At 44.5% G+C, this 16,555-nt stretch overlaps 1 protein-coding gene across 8 annotated transcripts in view; it reads left to right on the forward strand.

Moving 5' to 3' along the window:
• Positions 1–16,555, forward strand: part of gkup (glucuronokinase with putative uridyl pyrophosphorylase) — a 68,647-nt gene that overhangs the window by 47,914 nt on the left and 4,178 nt on the right. For 2 of the 8 annotated variants that reach the window (XM_085967775.1, XM_085967778.1), the window contains 7 exons: positions 1,272–1,364; positions 3,144–3,204; positions 6,789–6,902; positions 8,161–8,218; positions 10,952–11,020; positions 12,931–12,994; positions 16,169–16,240. In XM_085967775.1, the coding sequence (XP_085823901.1) occupies positions 1,272–1,364; positions 3,144–3,204; positions 6,789–6,902; positions 8,161–8,218; positions 10,952–11,020; positions 12,931–12,994; positions 16,169–16,240 (531 nt within the window). The other 6 variants (XM_085967777.1, XM_085967776.1, XM_085967780.1 and 3 more) reach the window with 6 other exon arrangements.

Raw genomic sequence — 16,555 nt, forward strand, 5'->3', positions numbered from 1 at the left:
CCGCCGCTAACCTCCCACTGAATTTCGCGGGAGGCGTTGGCAGCGCCGCGCCCAGGCGCTAGTTGCTTTGTGCTAATGGGAGGCACAAAACAACCGAATTTTTAGGCCCAAATTTTCCACCTGCACGATTGCCATGCTAAGCCATTGGCCACTGAGAGCACACATCAAGCAATTGTGCACGCACCCCACCATTTTCCATCCTTTAAAATGAATGGACGGAAAGTTGTGGGCCGTACACACACCATTTACTGATGTGCACTTCTGGTGTGCTGGGAGCACACATGGTGATAATTTACCCTCTAGTTCCATAGGCACCGATCGCCCTCCAGTATCTCAACTAAACAGCTAATATTCACATGTGAACCTTAACATTAAGGATTCAGTTTTACTCTCGGAGACCTTTATCCCATCAGCCTAGGTTGGACTTGAATCCTGGGCACTAACCTAACCTGCCACACTGTCCCTTCACAATGTCTGCTTTAAAGGACAGTAAACTCTTGTTTAAATGGCACTTTATCATCCGGAATACTTTAATAACCGGCAAAATAGATATATCTCAATACAAAACAACACCTCAATAACCGGTAATCTTACTGATTCTACCATACATTTAACGGAACATTCTGTAGGTGTACCCAATTATACAGTACATTTCTTGATTTTTAATTTTTGTTTGTGTTAAAAATTGCCTTGGTAGGTATACCTCTCTGTTGTCCAGAATTTTTCATCAACTGGCACCATCCTGGTCCCATCGGTGCCGGATAAGAAAGAGTTTACTGTATATAGAAAGACCAAGGGAAACTGAAGTCCCTCCTCCTCCTCTCGAGTGGAAACGCCTGAGGAGGAGGAGGGACTCAAGGCGCCACTTGATATTTCGAATGATCAGTGGACAAGCTGGAATTAGTGTGGAAAGTGCGCTACAACCTGCACAGAACAACAGATCAACAAGAGGGAATAGCCAGAAACTAACGAGCCGATTGGTCAAGAAAAAGATACAGAGGTTCCGCTTTTTCCCACAAACAATTGCTGACTGGAACCAGTTAGATAACAAAATAATATCTGCAAGCTCACTAGACATAGTTAAACAAACTGATGAATTTGGATTAGTAATTTCACCTTACAAGGTTGGCGGAGTACAGCTAGACTGCATATGTCGACTCAACCGAGACAAGACAAGACAATGCACATATCGTTCAGAAAGTGTCTTAAAGGAATAAAGATAGAACACCCCCTTCTTTCAGTCTTTGAGACTAATTTGATTTCTTTGACAGGATTTGCCAAAGCCACTCAGGGCAAACTTTATTCTGAATGTAGAGACCGAAGAGCTAGTTATTACAGCAGGACTCCAGGATCGAGTGGTCCAGGTATAGTTCAAATATCAGAAATACAATGGATTTAAGTGAATTAAATTTGATGTAAGAAGTGTCAGTTTAACTTGGTTGGTAGAGCTCAACAAGCGAGCGTCTAACCACCGCCCCTTGACATTCAACAGCATTACCATCGCCGAATCCCCCACCATCAATATCCTGGGGGTCATCATTGACCAGAAACTTAACTAGACCAGCCACATAAATACTGTGACAATAGCAAAATACTGCAGATGCTGGAAATCTGAAATAACAACAGAAAATGCTGGAAACACTCAGCAGGTCAGGCAGCATCTGTGGAAAGAGAAACAGAGTTAACGTTTCATGTCTGACAAAGGGTCATCGACCTGAAACGTTAACTGTTTCTCTCTCCATGATGCTGCCTGACTTAAGTGTTTCCAGTAAATACTGTGGCTACAAGAGCAGGTCAGAGGCTGGGTATTCTGCGGCGAGTGTCTCACCACCTGACTCCCCAAAGCCTTTCCACCATCTACAAGGCACAAGTCAGGAGTGTGATGAAATACTTTCCACTTGTCTGGATGAGTGCAGATCCAACTTAAGCTTGACACCACCCAAGACAAAGCAACCCGCTTGATTGGCACCCATCCACCACCTTAAACATTCACTCCCTCCACCACCGGCGTACCGTGGCTGCAGTGTGTACCATCTACAAGATGCACTGCAGCAACTCGCCAAGGCTTCTTCGGGAGAACCTCCCAAACCCGCGACCTCTACCACCTAGAAGGACAAGGGCAGCAGGCACATGAGAACCCCACCACCTGCAAGTTCCCCTCCAAGTCACACACCATCCTGACTTGGAAGTATATTGCCGATCCTTCATCATCGCTGAGTCAAACTCCTGGAACTTCTTCCCCAACAGCACTGTGGGAGTACCTTCACCACACGGACTGCAGCGGCTCAAGAAGGCAGCTCACCACCACCTTCTCAAGGGCAACTAGGGATGGGCAATAAATGCTGGCCTTGCCAGCGATGCCCACATCCAATAAACGAATAAAAAAAAATAAAAAAACTGAGTCAGAAGATCAAGGGGTAGAATGAGTGGGCAAGAGGTGGTGCCAACCCTGGCTGATTTTGCAGTCGGGTAGAGGACAGAGCGCTAAATCCAGTGTAAATACTAGGAAATGATAAAGATGTTTAAATTATGTCATTGCAGCCTCCTTTTTATATAATCCATTATCACAAAATTAGATAGGGCATTAAATTGGCACAAATCAGATGTATTTGATATTGGCCTATTTTTCCAATCGGTTATACCAGCAAACAAAGGAGAAAATCTGTCCTCGTTCACTCTAGGATTTGAGAATATAATCTAGGCTGGGACTCAAGTGTGGTACTGAGAGAGTGCTGTCTTTTCAGTGATCCTTAGATGAGATGTTAAATCGAGACCAGGCCCGCCTGTTCTGGCTCAGAGGCATATAAAAGATGCAATAGCACTATTGAAAGTACAGGGAGTTCTTCCAGTGTCCTGGCCGACATCCTTACCTCAACCAACACCACCAAAAACAGGTTAATTGGACATTTATCTTTTTGCTGTTTGTGGGATCTTGCTGTGTGCAAAGTGGTTGGCACGTTTGATAACAACAGTCACCGCAGTTCAAAGTAATCTTTTGTACGTTGAAGCACTTTGAGACATTTCTGTTTGTTATAGTGTCAGTGAGTAACACCGATACAATGTACATTGGGTTAGGTTGAGTGTATTTCTTAAAATGTCTCGGCCAAATTGGCCCCAAAATGAAACTTTTTCTCTTAATTTAGGTTTACGAAGGGCTTGTTTACATGGATTTCAGCAAGGAACTCATGGAGAAACAGGGTTATGGTAAGGGAGCCATTTGAAAATGAATAGTTTGTCTATGTGTCATCACAGAATCTGTAAAATCATGCTTTTAGGCTAGTCATTCTTGACTTACCATTGATAAAGCATTACGTCTGGGAGTGTGAGTGTGTTCCACTTGTGTGAAGGAGCTTTATATATTTTTTAAACGTCTCAACGTCTGGCAGTTTCTAATCTTACTCTTTAGATTTATCTCCGCTGTGAGTGATTCTCTGAATACTCATGTCATTCTTAAACCAGGAGTTGGGCTGCACAAAAGGTTGGTGACTTCAATCTCAGTTTCTGAGGCAGCCCAGAAGTTCTGGAGGACATGTACTGATCGCTAGAGCTGGAACAACAGACCAGCACAAGAGCAAGGGCCACGGTCACAGTTGTGGAGAAGGTCACAACTCTTAGTGTTTTTGTGACAGACTCATTCTTGGGAATCACTAGAGACTTCTGCCACCTAAGTTAATTTGCTGTGCCTACTTGCATCAGGAAGTCACTGATGTCCCGTTTGCTAGTTGATCAGGTTGGACAGTGGTCCCAGTCAGACAAATCATGCAATAACTATAAATGTCTATAAAGTTGCAGGATTTCCCAGAATTCTTTTGGCAAATCAACTGTGCTCAGGAACATACGAAAATTACGGACAGGAAAAGACCTACTGATCCATCCAGCCTGTCCCATATAGTTGTAATGCCTTTTTGCATCACCATACATACACTCCCCACCCCACCCGGACTCATGTAATCTCCTGGGAGAGGCCCCCAAAAAACTAATAAAAATCCAGGCCAATGAATGGGAAAATAAATCTGGAAAATTCCTCTCGGATCCCTTTAAGCAATACATTACAGGATACCTACCTGTTAGAATCATACAGCATAGAAGGAGGCCATTCGGCCCACCATGCCTGTGCCGGCTCTTTGAAAGGGCTCTCCAATTAGTCCCATTCCCCTGTGCTTTCCTCATAGCCCTGGTATGTAATTATATACTGTAGTGACTTTCACAATGCACAATGGATGTCCCAACACGCTTCACCACCAATGAACTACACTGCAGCACATTTCCAGCATTTTCTGTTTTTATCCATTAGCTGCACAAGTACAAGTTCTCACTCCATCCATTATTTACACATGTGCTGATTACCTTGATTTGTACACAGAATGTTAGTGAGGGTTGTGTGTGGGTCTGACTATAGAGGGTTGTGTGTGGGTCTGACTATAGAGGGTTGTGTGTGGGTCTGACTGTAGAGGGTTGTGTGTGGGTCTGACTATAGAGGGTTGTGTGTGGGTCTGACTGTAGAGGGTTGTGTGTGGGTCTGACTGCAGATGGCTAATTGTAAATTTGGCTGCCTGGTTGTTCTTCTGGTTTGAATCTCTGGCCACACCCCTGTGTTTTGTTTTGCTTTGTGAGAGTTTAGCCAGCAGTGCTTTGTACAAGATGATCTCTGCCCCATCCAAAACAGTCCAGCTTTCGCTTGAGGGAATTCAGCAAATTAGCGTTAACCCCACGAGCCAGCAGACAGGTCCACTATTCTCTGGGAATTAAGAACCATCCAACATAGTTCTGCCCTTACATAACTTGTAAGCCAGACCCCGGGTCCTCCCAAACCTATTCAGTTGAAATAATTGGCTCATATGAGCACAATCTAGCTCCTTCATTATTTTATAATCCTCGATCAAATCACCCCTAAGCTATACACACCCTGTTTATAAACCCTTAACGTTATATTAACAGAAAGGAACTCTCACTCTGGACATAGTTACTGTGCAATTACAAGCAACTATTGCTGCATGTGAATGGGAAGTATGCTGGGAGCTGCCATGATGATTTTATCCTGCAGCAGTCTGGCATCTTTTTCAAGCCATGGGCAACTGTCAGGATGGCTCTTTGGAGACAAAGTATATCCGCTCCTCCCATGGTTCATGACTACCACTGTCGCAGAGGAGCATTATAATGATTCACGTCTCAAAAATGGAATTCGATCAAGTTACAGGTGTGCTGAAAGGACACCGTATCCTCCTAGCACTGTCTCATGAATTATAATTACTTGTGCACTAAACAGTTTTGCTCTCCAGAACGGCCAACAGTTAATATTCCTAGAGGACGAGGGAGAGCCAGAGGCTGACAGGCTTGAGGTGGAAGATCAGGCCCATAAAGAGGATGCAACAGGTGCACAAGCAACAGCAGCAAGAGAACCTGCAAAGCAAGCTTATTTGGGACCCTGTCACTGAAGCATAAAACCCCATTGTCACAACACAACTCCCATCACAGAGCAGCACCACATAGAATGACCTTTTCCTAAAGTCCCACCATTCCTTATATCTAGCAGCAATAGACAAATTGAATTCAATCCAGAGAAGTGTGAAGTAATGCATTTGGAGAGGGCTAACAAGGAAAGGGAATACACATTAAATGGTAGGACACTGAGACGTGTAGAGGAACAAAGGGACCTTGGAGTGCATGTCCACAGATCCCTGAAGGTAGCAGGCCAGGTAGATAAGGTGGTAAAGAAAGCATACGGAATACTTGCCTTTATTAGCCGAGCCATAGAATACAAGAGCAGGGAGGTTATGCTTAAACTGTATCAAACACTAGTTAAGCCACAACTAGAGTACTGCTTGCAGTTCTGGTCACCACATTACAGGAAAGATGTGATTGCACTAGAGAGTTTACAGAGGAGATTTATGAGGATGTTGCCTGGACTGGAAAATTTTAGCTATGAGGAAAGATTGGTTAGGCTGGGTTTGTTTTCTTTGGAACAGAGGAGGCTGAGGGGAGACCTTATTGAGGTGTATAAAATTATGAGGGGCCTAGATAGAGAGGATAGGAAGGACCTATTTCAATTTGCAGAGGGGTCAACAACCAGGGGCCATAGATTTAAAGTAATTGGTCGGAGGTTTAGAGGAGATTTGAGGGGAAATTTCTTCACCCAGAGGGTGGTGGGGGTCTGGAACTCACTGCCTGAAAGGGTGGTAGAGGTAGAAACCCTAACCACATTTAAAAAGTGCTTGGATGTACACTTGAAGTGCCGTAACCTACAGGACTACGGACCAAGAGCTGGAAAGTGGGATTAGGCTGGATAGCTCTTTGCCGGCCGGCACGGACACGATGGGCTGAAATGGCCTCCTTCTGTGCTGTAAATTTTTATGATTCTATGAATAGTAGAACAGTCCAGTTACAGTAAAAGGGATCACATTCTTCTTTAACGTCTCCAGAAATCAAGCATGCTATTCATATTTATTTTTATTTATTCTTGGGACATGGGCATTGCTGGCAAGACCAACATTTATTGCCCATCCCTAGTTGCCCTTGAGATGTTTGTGGTGGTGGGCTTTTGTGTTGAACCGCTGAAGTCCGTGTGGCGAAGGTGCTCCCACAATGCTGGGTTTTGGCTCAGTGATGATGAAGGCATGATGATACAAGTCCAGGTCAGGATGGTGTGTGATGGAGGGGACCTTGGAGGTGATGCTGCTCCCATGCACCTGCTGCCCTTGTCCTTCCAGGTGGTGGAGATCATGGGTTTGGTTAGGTTCTGTACCTGTAGCAGTGCTTAATATATTTTCTTTTCTTTTCTCTACTTGTAGGAAGCTATGTTAACATGGATGTAAGCTGTTTACCACACTTCTGGCTTGCTTATATGGGAGACCCAAGTGATTCTGGAAAGATTCATAGTAACGTGCGACAGAGATGGCTCAATGGTTAGTAGAGACCAGTACTCACAGAAGACTGAAGTGTTTTTATTAGCTTTATTAGACACAAACACCATAGAATAAAGCATTGACAATTCCAGCAGAAAATACACAGGAGAATATGATATCAGGGTGGGTGCATAATTCCAGTTTATGTTTACTAGGGGAGTTAGTCCCGGTGTCCTGGGGCCAACATTTATCCCTCAACCAACATAACAAAAACAGATTATCTGGTCATTATCACATTGCTGTTTGAGGGAGCTTGCTGTGCGCAGATTGGCTGCCGTGTTTCCCACATTACAACAGTGACTCCACTTCTAAAGTACTTCATTGACTGTAAAGCGCTTTACGATGTCCGGTGATCGTGAAAGGTGCTATATAAATGCAACTCTTTCTTTACTTGTGGAAAACAGCAATGTTATGGTGTGCAGGTGCTAATGCTGCATTTCAGATGTTAACCATTTGCTCCCATCACAAATTGTATGCGGGGAGAAATGCCTGCAGTAATTTCATTTATGTGAAAGGGTATCCCAGAAAAGGTAAATATTGTTCTGTGGCGACACGCCACCACTGGACATAATCCGCTCACGGCGGCACAGACAGTCTAAGCAGAAGCCCCCAGCCGGGGGCCCTTTCCTCCAGCAACTTGTTTCCCGCAGGGACAGGCTGCCGGGAGCACTTCCTGTCTGGGAAGTATTTAAGTGGATGCGCGGGCTTTTCTAGTTCCTGTTTGTCATGTGGTTGGAATAAAGCAGTTGTGTTTTCAATAGCTCTGGTCTCGACTCCCACGTTTGCCGCGGTATCTCAACAGTTCCATAGGTAAGTATTGGACAATACCAGTACAGGGCTCATTGTGAAGTGCCAGGCACGATTCGGGTGCCCTTGCATATGAACATATGAGAAAGGACAGGGAAAGACAAGCTGGTCCATCGAGCCTGTCCTGTCCTGGCATGACATAACTTCCATAAACTGTCACCTCGACCTCTCACCCCCATACAATCCCCTGACAAAGAAAGACATACATTTATATAACTTCTTTCACGACCTCAGGATGTCACAAAGCACTTTACAGCCACTCTGTAGAGCATCATTGGACCAATTTGTTCACAAGTAAGATTAATTCCACCTCTTTCAGTTTAGTTCTTACTAGCTAAGTGATGATGGGCAGTTTAGATCAATTTCACTATTGATGCTATTATGTGTTTAATACATTATACTTCATTTTTTAAATGAATTATAATATACAGTAAGTCTTTTTAATTTTAAGGTGATTCTGATGTTGTGGCAGCAATGAAAACCTTTGCAGAACTCACTGATCTGGCTAAGTAAGTGACCTTTGAGAAGATAAATTTAGTAATTAAGTATGGAAATTCTACACATAGTAATTTCATGTGGTTAACTTAAAGCCCATTGGTTAGAATTTTCCTCCATTAACTAGTAAAACTGAAGTCAATGGGAATCGGGGAAAACTCTCCATTGGCTGGAGTCATACCTAGCAGAAACGAAGATGGTTGTGGTGGTTGGGGGTCACCATTGACCAGAAACTTAACTGGACCAGCCACATAAATACTGTGGCAACAAGAGCAGGTCAGAGGCTAGGTATTCTGCGGCGAGTGTCTCACCTCCTACAAGGCACAAGTAAGGAGTGTGATGGAATACTCTCCACTTGCCTAGATGAGTGCAGCTCCAACAACACTCAAGAAGCTCGACACCATCCAGGACAAAGCAGCCCACTTGATTGGCACCCCATCCACCACCTTAAATATTCACTCCCTCCACCACCGGCGTACTGTGGCTGCAGTGTGCACCATCTACAAGATGCACTGCAGCAACTCGCCAAGGCTTCTTCGGCAGCACCTCCCAAACCCGTGACCTCTACCACCTAGAAGGACAAGGGCAGCAGACGCATGGGAACAGCACCACCTCCAAGTTCCCCTCCAAGTCACACACCATCCTGACTTGGAAATATATCGGCCGTTCCTTCATCGTCACTGGGTCAAAATCCTGGAACTCCCTCCCTAACAGCACTGTGGGAGTACCTTCACCACACGGATTGCAGCGGTTCAAGAGGGTGTGTCACCACCACCTTCTCGAGGGCAACAAGAGATGGGCAATAAATGCCAGCCTTGCCATCGAAGCCCACATCCGATGAACGAATAAAAAAAATATTAAAATGGGTAGAGGGGAGGTAATAAGAAATTTCCAGTGAAACTTTTCAACACTAATATTGGTAAGATCAATGCCATGCTGTGCTTTTGTAGTGTGCTTGAGATTTAGAGAGGAAGTATCTTCGATTGATAGTACTACCTCTCTTAAATTTTGAGACAGGTACTGCAAAGCTGGTGCATTCAGTAATTTCAGCACTGCAATGACACTTCAAAACTTGTGCAGTTTTTGCAATACTTTACTACCTATTAGTTTGGAGGGAAAAACACAAGATGGGTCATTCTACTCAAATAGGAACCTATCCAAAAAATATGCGTCACACAAGGTACAATTGCCATAAGACTAAAGGAAAGGCTAGCTGGTCAGCAGCAGAGTGATGAGAGGACAATTCACCTTCTATAGGGTTGACAGTAAGTATGGTGCTGTTTTCGATCCAGGATCGGAAAGTAGCATGCTGACCTCAACAGGTGATGCCAAAGGATATGCATCTCTTCTGTTTGTATAAAAAGATCTGGTAGTACAAGATGTCTAAGAGGGCTTGACAGGGTAGATGCTGAGAGGTTGTTTCCCCTGGCTGGAGAGTCTAGAACCAGGGGTCACAGTCTCAGGATAAGGGGTCGGCCATTTAAGACTGAGATGAGGAGAAATTTCTTCACACAGAGGGTGGTGAATCTTTGGAATTCTCTACCCCAAAGGGCTGTGGATGCTCAGTCATTGAGTATATTCAAGACTGAGATCGATAGATTTTTGGACTCTAAGGGAATCAAGGGATATGGGGATTGGGTGGGAAAGTGGAGTTGAGGTCGAAGATCAGCCATGATCTTGCTGAATGGCGGAGCAGCCTTGAAGGGCCATATGGCTTCCTGGACCAGTTTCCCATATAATTAAATAGTCTGGAGCAGCAGAGAGAGAGAGATGGAGAAACCATCAACAGTGGGGTTGGCCAGTCCTACTTTCACTTTGTCTAATACCTGAACAAGGTACTAGGAGCTACAGCCTAGATTACTACCGAAATCTACAGACATTTCCCCAAGATATTACAATAACCACAATTTGCATTAATATAGCACCTTTAATGTAGATAAAACGTCTTCAAAGCTCTCCACTGACTTTCCCCCATCTTATCTCTGCAACCTTCTCCAGCCTTGTATCCCATCCTGTACCTTCTGTTCTTCAGTTCTGGCCTTTTGTGCATCTCCCCTTGGTGGGAACTATCTGGAACTCTCTCCCGAAACCCTTTCACCTTTTCTCTTCTGTCTCCACCGTTAAAAATGTTCTCTCCTTCCATGGCTAGATATTTATTCCCTAGCTATTCCTATTTTTTCTCCCCCCCCACCTCTGTAAAGTCCCTTTCTACATTAAAGCTGCCATATAAATGCAAGGTGTTGGATGTACCCCATTTCCATGTTGTTCAGTAGACACTTTTTGCAGATACTATGCCTCACTATATGTGCAAACCACTACCAATAGAGCAAATATATATTTGATTTGAAGAAGTTTGAAAATGACTTGGCACTTCAGTTTCACCTTCAAAGAGCTGCATTGTTTTGACATAGTACTTTGGTATGTGGTTCTATGCCCACAATTCATGCATGATAAATTCCCAATAAGTATATTGCATGGTGTTAAATAAGTCAAACTCTTTATTTAAAAAAAAAAAAAACATTGCTATACCTATATTACCCACTTAGGAATTTGGAAATGTAAATGTTGTACACAAGATGCAAGATCTTTGGTTCAATATAGTTGCTTCCATTAATGAGCTCAAAACAAGAGCTCCAGAGGATCTATTGTCTAATGACTGTCAAGGACTGTATCTGCTCTGACTGATGAGGTTTATAGAAAAGTCACACAGCTCTCAGTCAAAAGGATTCTTTTTCCCCTTTGTGCAGGATAGCCATGGAGTCCAGGAATTGGCATGACCTTTCTGAGCTGATGAACAGAAATTTTGAGCTACGAAGGTAAGATCTTGGCTCAGATATTCCGATCCCTACAGGTGTGTACGCGCTATGCACCCACCCGTAGGGACATCGGAAATGCTGGTTTCAGGCATGCGCTGAAAACCGGCATTTCTGATCTGTCAAGAATGGTCTTGACAGATCCTCCGGCTGCCCTGGAGAAGGGCCTCTGCGGGCGGATAGTTCCACTTTTTGGAGACCCTCCGCCCGCAGAAAACCCTTACAATTCTTACGCCTGGTAAGGCGTAAGGCCTGCTTTTACCAGGATAAGAGTTGAAAAAAGTAAAAAAAAAAAAAAAAAAAATTTTAATTTCACTGATTTATCATTTAAAAATACTTTTAAAAAGGTACGTTTATTTTTAGCCTTGTTAAAAAACTTTAATTTTTTTTCAAAAAATTAAATTTTTGTTTAAAATACTTAATTTATTGTAATTTTAAGTCATTATAAAAATGTTTTTTTTTAAGTTTTACTATGTTTTTGGGGTGATCTCCATTCATATATTTGACAGGTCTTCCTGTCAAGTGTATGAAGGAAGATTCCCTTCTTTGATTGGCTCCCCATGGCCCACGTGATCCCAGGGACGCTGCGAACTACCTGCGCCTCTGGGATGCGTGGTCCCTGCGCACTTGGAGTTTGGAGAGGCCCAGGATCGGAAGCGCGTGCGTCCCGGGAGCCCTTGGGTAAGGGCGTAGATTTTTCCAGATCGCAGGCCTCCGCCTGTGGGAGGCCTGCAATCGGAAAATACGGGCCAATGTGTTTAAAAGTGACATTCAAAGATACGATTTAAAACAGATATTCTTTAGCTGGCCTCAACTCACTTTCTAAAGGGCAGGAATTCATAGCACCTGCTCATGAAATGAAGGTTTCTGGTTTTACATTTAAACTGATAACCCTCCCCACATGGAAAATATTGAAGTCTATGGGGGGTAATTTTAACATAACCCATCAGTCAGTAAACTAACGGGATCGGGTGCAACTCTGGGTTTACAGCTGATTTTACTCTCCATTTAAGTCAGTGGCGAGCAATATTGGACGGGGTGTAAAATCGGCGTTCCACCTGATCCTGGGGCGACTTAGGTTATAATTACCCCCTGTATTTCAATAATAGATCCTTTTTAAAAATGTATTCATTTACAGGACGTGGGCGTCACTGGCAAGGCCGGCATTTATTGCCCATCCCCAATTGCCCTTGAGATGGTGGTGGTGAGCCGCCGCCGCCGCCACCTTCAACCACGGCAGTCCTGTGGTGAAGGTACTCCCACAGTGCTGACTTTGTCGCAACGGATCGAGTGGCTTGCTAGGTTATTTCAGAGAGCAGTTAAGAGTCAACCACATCATACTTTTGTATTACATGGCTGCTGCTATCTATTGCACATTATTTTTATTTTGCTGTTTGATGCTGAATTATATGGCATATTAAATAGTACAAATCGATAAACGCACACAAAGAACATCTCTTAGTTTGCAGTATCGTAACACCAGTCCAGAAGAGATGGTGCAATGTGATGATAATCCTATAAAATGTGCCATGGAATAGTGGAACATGATTATGTGCTCACGTTATCCTCACAGAACAAGTTTCTGATCTGCGTTGTCATTCTTGGCAGCTGTAGAGTGAACACCAGATGATTTGCCCACAGATTTGGAGGCATTCCTAGACCACCCACGTATGTACCTCCTAGTGTCCAGTTATTCACTATCACTGACGGGAACCATCAGGCAGCTTGCTTAGCTCCGTGCATACAGAGACGAAGGGAAGAGAAACTAATAAAAATAATAAATATTTTGGGAAGGGAATATCTGTTCCATTGTTAATTTTGATTGTGTGAAATATAATTCCTCAAAGGATTAAATAATGAGACATTAATTTTCCAAGTACTGTATCTGTATGAATGCTTTGTGCTTGTTTAAGGTCCATTTACACAGATGCTTGTTTGGGCCAAGGAAATCTGAGGATGGTGCAACTTGGCAGAAAGGTATTCTTTAAAATAGTTTCATTTGATGGCTTTTTAAATGGGTGTTTTGTGTATATAACAATAGTACATGAATCCAAGTGTAATAAAGCATTTAAACAATGTGCAGAATCAGCTGCGTAACAAGGGACAAAGGAAGGAATTTTAACTTTAAAAAGGGTGGGTTGGGGGCGAGTGGGTAGTTAAAGTGTTAAAAATGTGAATCCCGACTTGAACCCGCCCACTTCCAGTTTTAACGGAGGCGCGATGGGGGGGGGGGGCAGGCAGCCAATCCGCTGCTAGGAGGTGCGTCGTCTATTTAAATATTATAATGAGGCAGGAAGCCTCTTCTTTAACCTCCATTTTGTATTTAACTTAAGCTGGTTTGGTTTTGTACACCCTGTGAAACCCGCCAGCTAAAGCACGGCGAGGACTGCTGGATCAAGAGGTAAGTATCTTTATACTTCCCTCCTGGATGCAGGGTCCCTGCCTAACCCAGCTCTGTCACCTACTAAAGAGGGGCTACAGCAAAACCTGGACCTGCTGGAGTCGTACTGCCAGACTTGGGCCCTGACAATAAATCCCCAAAAAACCAAAGTCCTTGTGTTCCAGCAAAGATCCAAACATCAGGGACCCAAAATAAATTTCACAGTAGGAACAACCAAAATTGAACAAACCACTAACTACACATACTTGGGCTTATCTACGGGAAACTTCAAACTGGCTGTGAATGAACTGAAAGAGAAAGCAAGAAGGGCTTTCTATGCCATCAAAAAAAAATCAATCCAAATAGAAATCCCAATTAGCATTTGGCTCAAAATTTTCAAATCAGTAATTGAACCAATTGCACTCTATGGCAGTGAGGTATGGGGACCGCTAACTCAACAAGAATTTGCAAAATGGGACAAACACCCAATTGAGATCCTACATGCAGAATTCTGTAAAAGTATCCTCCGGACTCAAAGGAAAACAGTAAACAATGCATGCAGGGCGGAACTAGGCCAATATCCATTAATGGCCAATATCCATTAATAATCACTATCCAAAAAAGAGCCACCAAATTTTGGAATCACCTACAAATGAGCAATCCCCAATGCTATCACTACGACACCCTGAAATGCCAAGAGCTGACCATAAAGAAGAATACCCTCAGTCAACTAGTCCTGGGACTCAGTGAAGTAACTACTAACAATACTAACAATAACCAGCCCCAGGACAGTGACAGGGTAACACAAAGAATTCGACCCAACACAATCGTCGCTAAGCAAAAGGAAAAATATCTGACATATTGGGCAGAAACAACAAAAACCCAAAGCAAACTCAATTGCTACTTGGCCCTAAACAGACAATACAACATAGCTGATTACCTGACCATGGTAAAGGATAACAAACTGAGAAGAACCTTGACAAGGTACAGACTTAGCGAACATAGCCTAGCGATCGAAAAAGGCAGACACAGGCAGACCAGGCTGCCAAGAGAGGACAGGATATGCTCTCACTGCAGTCACGGAGTGGTGGAGACAGAGATGCACTTCCTCACAGCTTGTGGAAAATATCAGGGTATCAGGGAGAATTTCTACCAAAAATTCTCACAAATATGCCCTGAATTCAGAAATCTGAATGACAACCAAAAACTCCCATTCCTACTGGGAGAGGAGAGAAGCTGTATAACACTGGCGGCACACTATGTTACAGCTTGCCATGAACAGAGGGACAACCAGTAAACTAAGAAAAGAATATATATAAACAATGCGAATGTATATTTATACACTCAGGGATATACCTGTTTATACACTGTATGAATAGAACTGCGTTTATGTGCTAAACCATAAATGTATTTTGATGCTTTGGCAACATAAGATGTAACTTATCATGCCAATAAAGCGATTTGAATTGTGAATTGTGAATTGTGATTGGAGACCCCCCTCCCTCCTAAGGCCTCCAATTCCCCCCCCCCCCCCCCCCCCCCGCCCAGTCCTCTCCCCTGCCCATCCACCCCCCGCACAACGAGGCATCCCACACCTGCTCCTCCGGCCCTCCCCGTACTGTTCCTGGCCCCGATTCCCCACCCGACTCCCCTGCCCCATGCTGCTCCTCCGGCCGGCCCGCGATCGCGGTGTTCTGGAGACCTCTCTTCCCCCCTCTCCGCCAACCTCACTCAACCCTGCTCCTCCGGCCGGCCTGCGATCGTGGTGTTCTGGACCATCTACCCCCCACACCCACCCACCCCCCTTCCCCAATGCTGGTCCCCACCAGCAATCACGATGTTCTGGAGACCTCTTTTCTCCCCCCCCCCCCCCCCCCCCACCTCACTCAACCCCGCTCCTCCGGCCAGCCTGTGATTGCTAATACACCCCCCCCCCCCCCCCTGCACACCTGCTCCTTCGGCTGCCCTCGATCTATTCAGACCCCCCCCCCCCCCCCCGCCCGCTTGCCTCCACACGATCCCTCGCTCCCTCCTCTCTGCAGCCTTGTGCCACATGCCTACCTGCTTGGAGCCAGCCGGCCTCTCCACATGACTGGCTGTGGGTGGGAAACAGAGGCTTCCCATTCAAATCATGCCCCACCGTTAAATTCGGCAGGGCCTGTGGAAGACCTGTTCTCCCGGGTTTCCTGACCGCCTCTGAGCCCCCCCGCCCCCAACCCGCCTTCCCTATTAAAATTCAGCCCAAAGTCACAACTGTATTATGTCCAGTTGGAGTCCAAGACTTCACTAACTGTTGTCACATTGGGACTCAATGACTTTTCTTTTTGGCTAACTATACTTTAAAATTTCAAAAACATCGGTATAAAGAAAACTGAAACAGGTAGATTATAAAATGTGACTGAATAATTAAAGATGGAAGATCTATATATCATAAATACTGTAGCTTCACTTACAGTCTGCTTTCTGGTGACTTACTGCACAATAAAAACTATTGTTTCAGGATGTTTAAAAACAAATTAAATAAAAATCATCCCTTTAAAAATCAATTCCAAGATTAAATAGTGCTGATCAAAATTTTAAGAACTAATGAATCCCTGATTAAAATTTTAAGATGCCAAACTTACCTTCAATTTCATTAATAGTCAGGATTAACGTTCTGTCAAGTTGACCGTTTCATTTTGAATGTGATTCTGCTAAAGCTTGATGCATAGCCTAGTAATTTCTGGAAAAAAACCCTCTCTTGTCACGTGTGTATCTGTTACTTTCTGCAGTTTGGCTCCGTAGTAAAGCTTCCTGGCAGTGGAGGAGCAGTGATTGGTCTCTGTCTAGATCCTGACAACCTGGTATGTTGAAAGAATTCTCTGGCCTAGAGATTCACTATGGCCCCGCCAGCTGCCTAGCGCCCAAAAGTTAGCGCTGGGCGGGAAGCCTATAGCGATCGTCAGATATTCATTGTTAGCGCCCCAATTCGGAAGCGGGCGCTATACCAGGGTGTGCCCGCCTCCGCTTGGTGCGCTGACACTGATTATCAGCGCTCTTGGCGCCGCTGCGCAGCGGCAGGCTGCGGTACTGCAGGCCTCCTCCTCTTAAGGGGGAGCTGCCTGCAACGGGGAGATCGCCGCTGGATAGTGCCGGCAAATGAGCCCGGCACCACGGAG

The sequence above is a fragment of the Somniosus microcephalus genome, chromosome 26, assembly GCF_052327205.1.
Source record: "Somniosus microcephalus isolate GS21.2 chromosome 26, FLI_Smic_1.0, whole genome shotgun sequence".
NCBI lineage: Eukaryota > Metazoa > Chordata > Chondrichthyes > Squaliformes > Somniosidae > Somniosus > Somniosus microcephalus.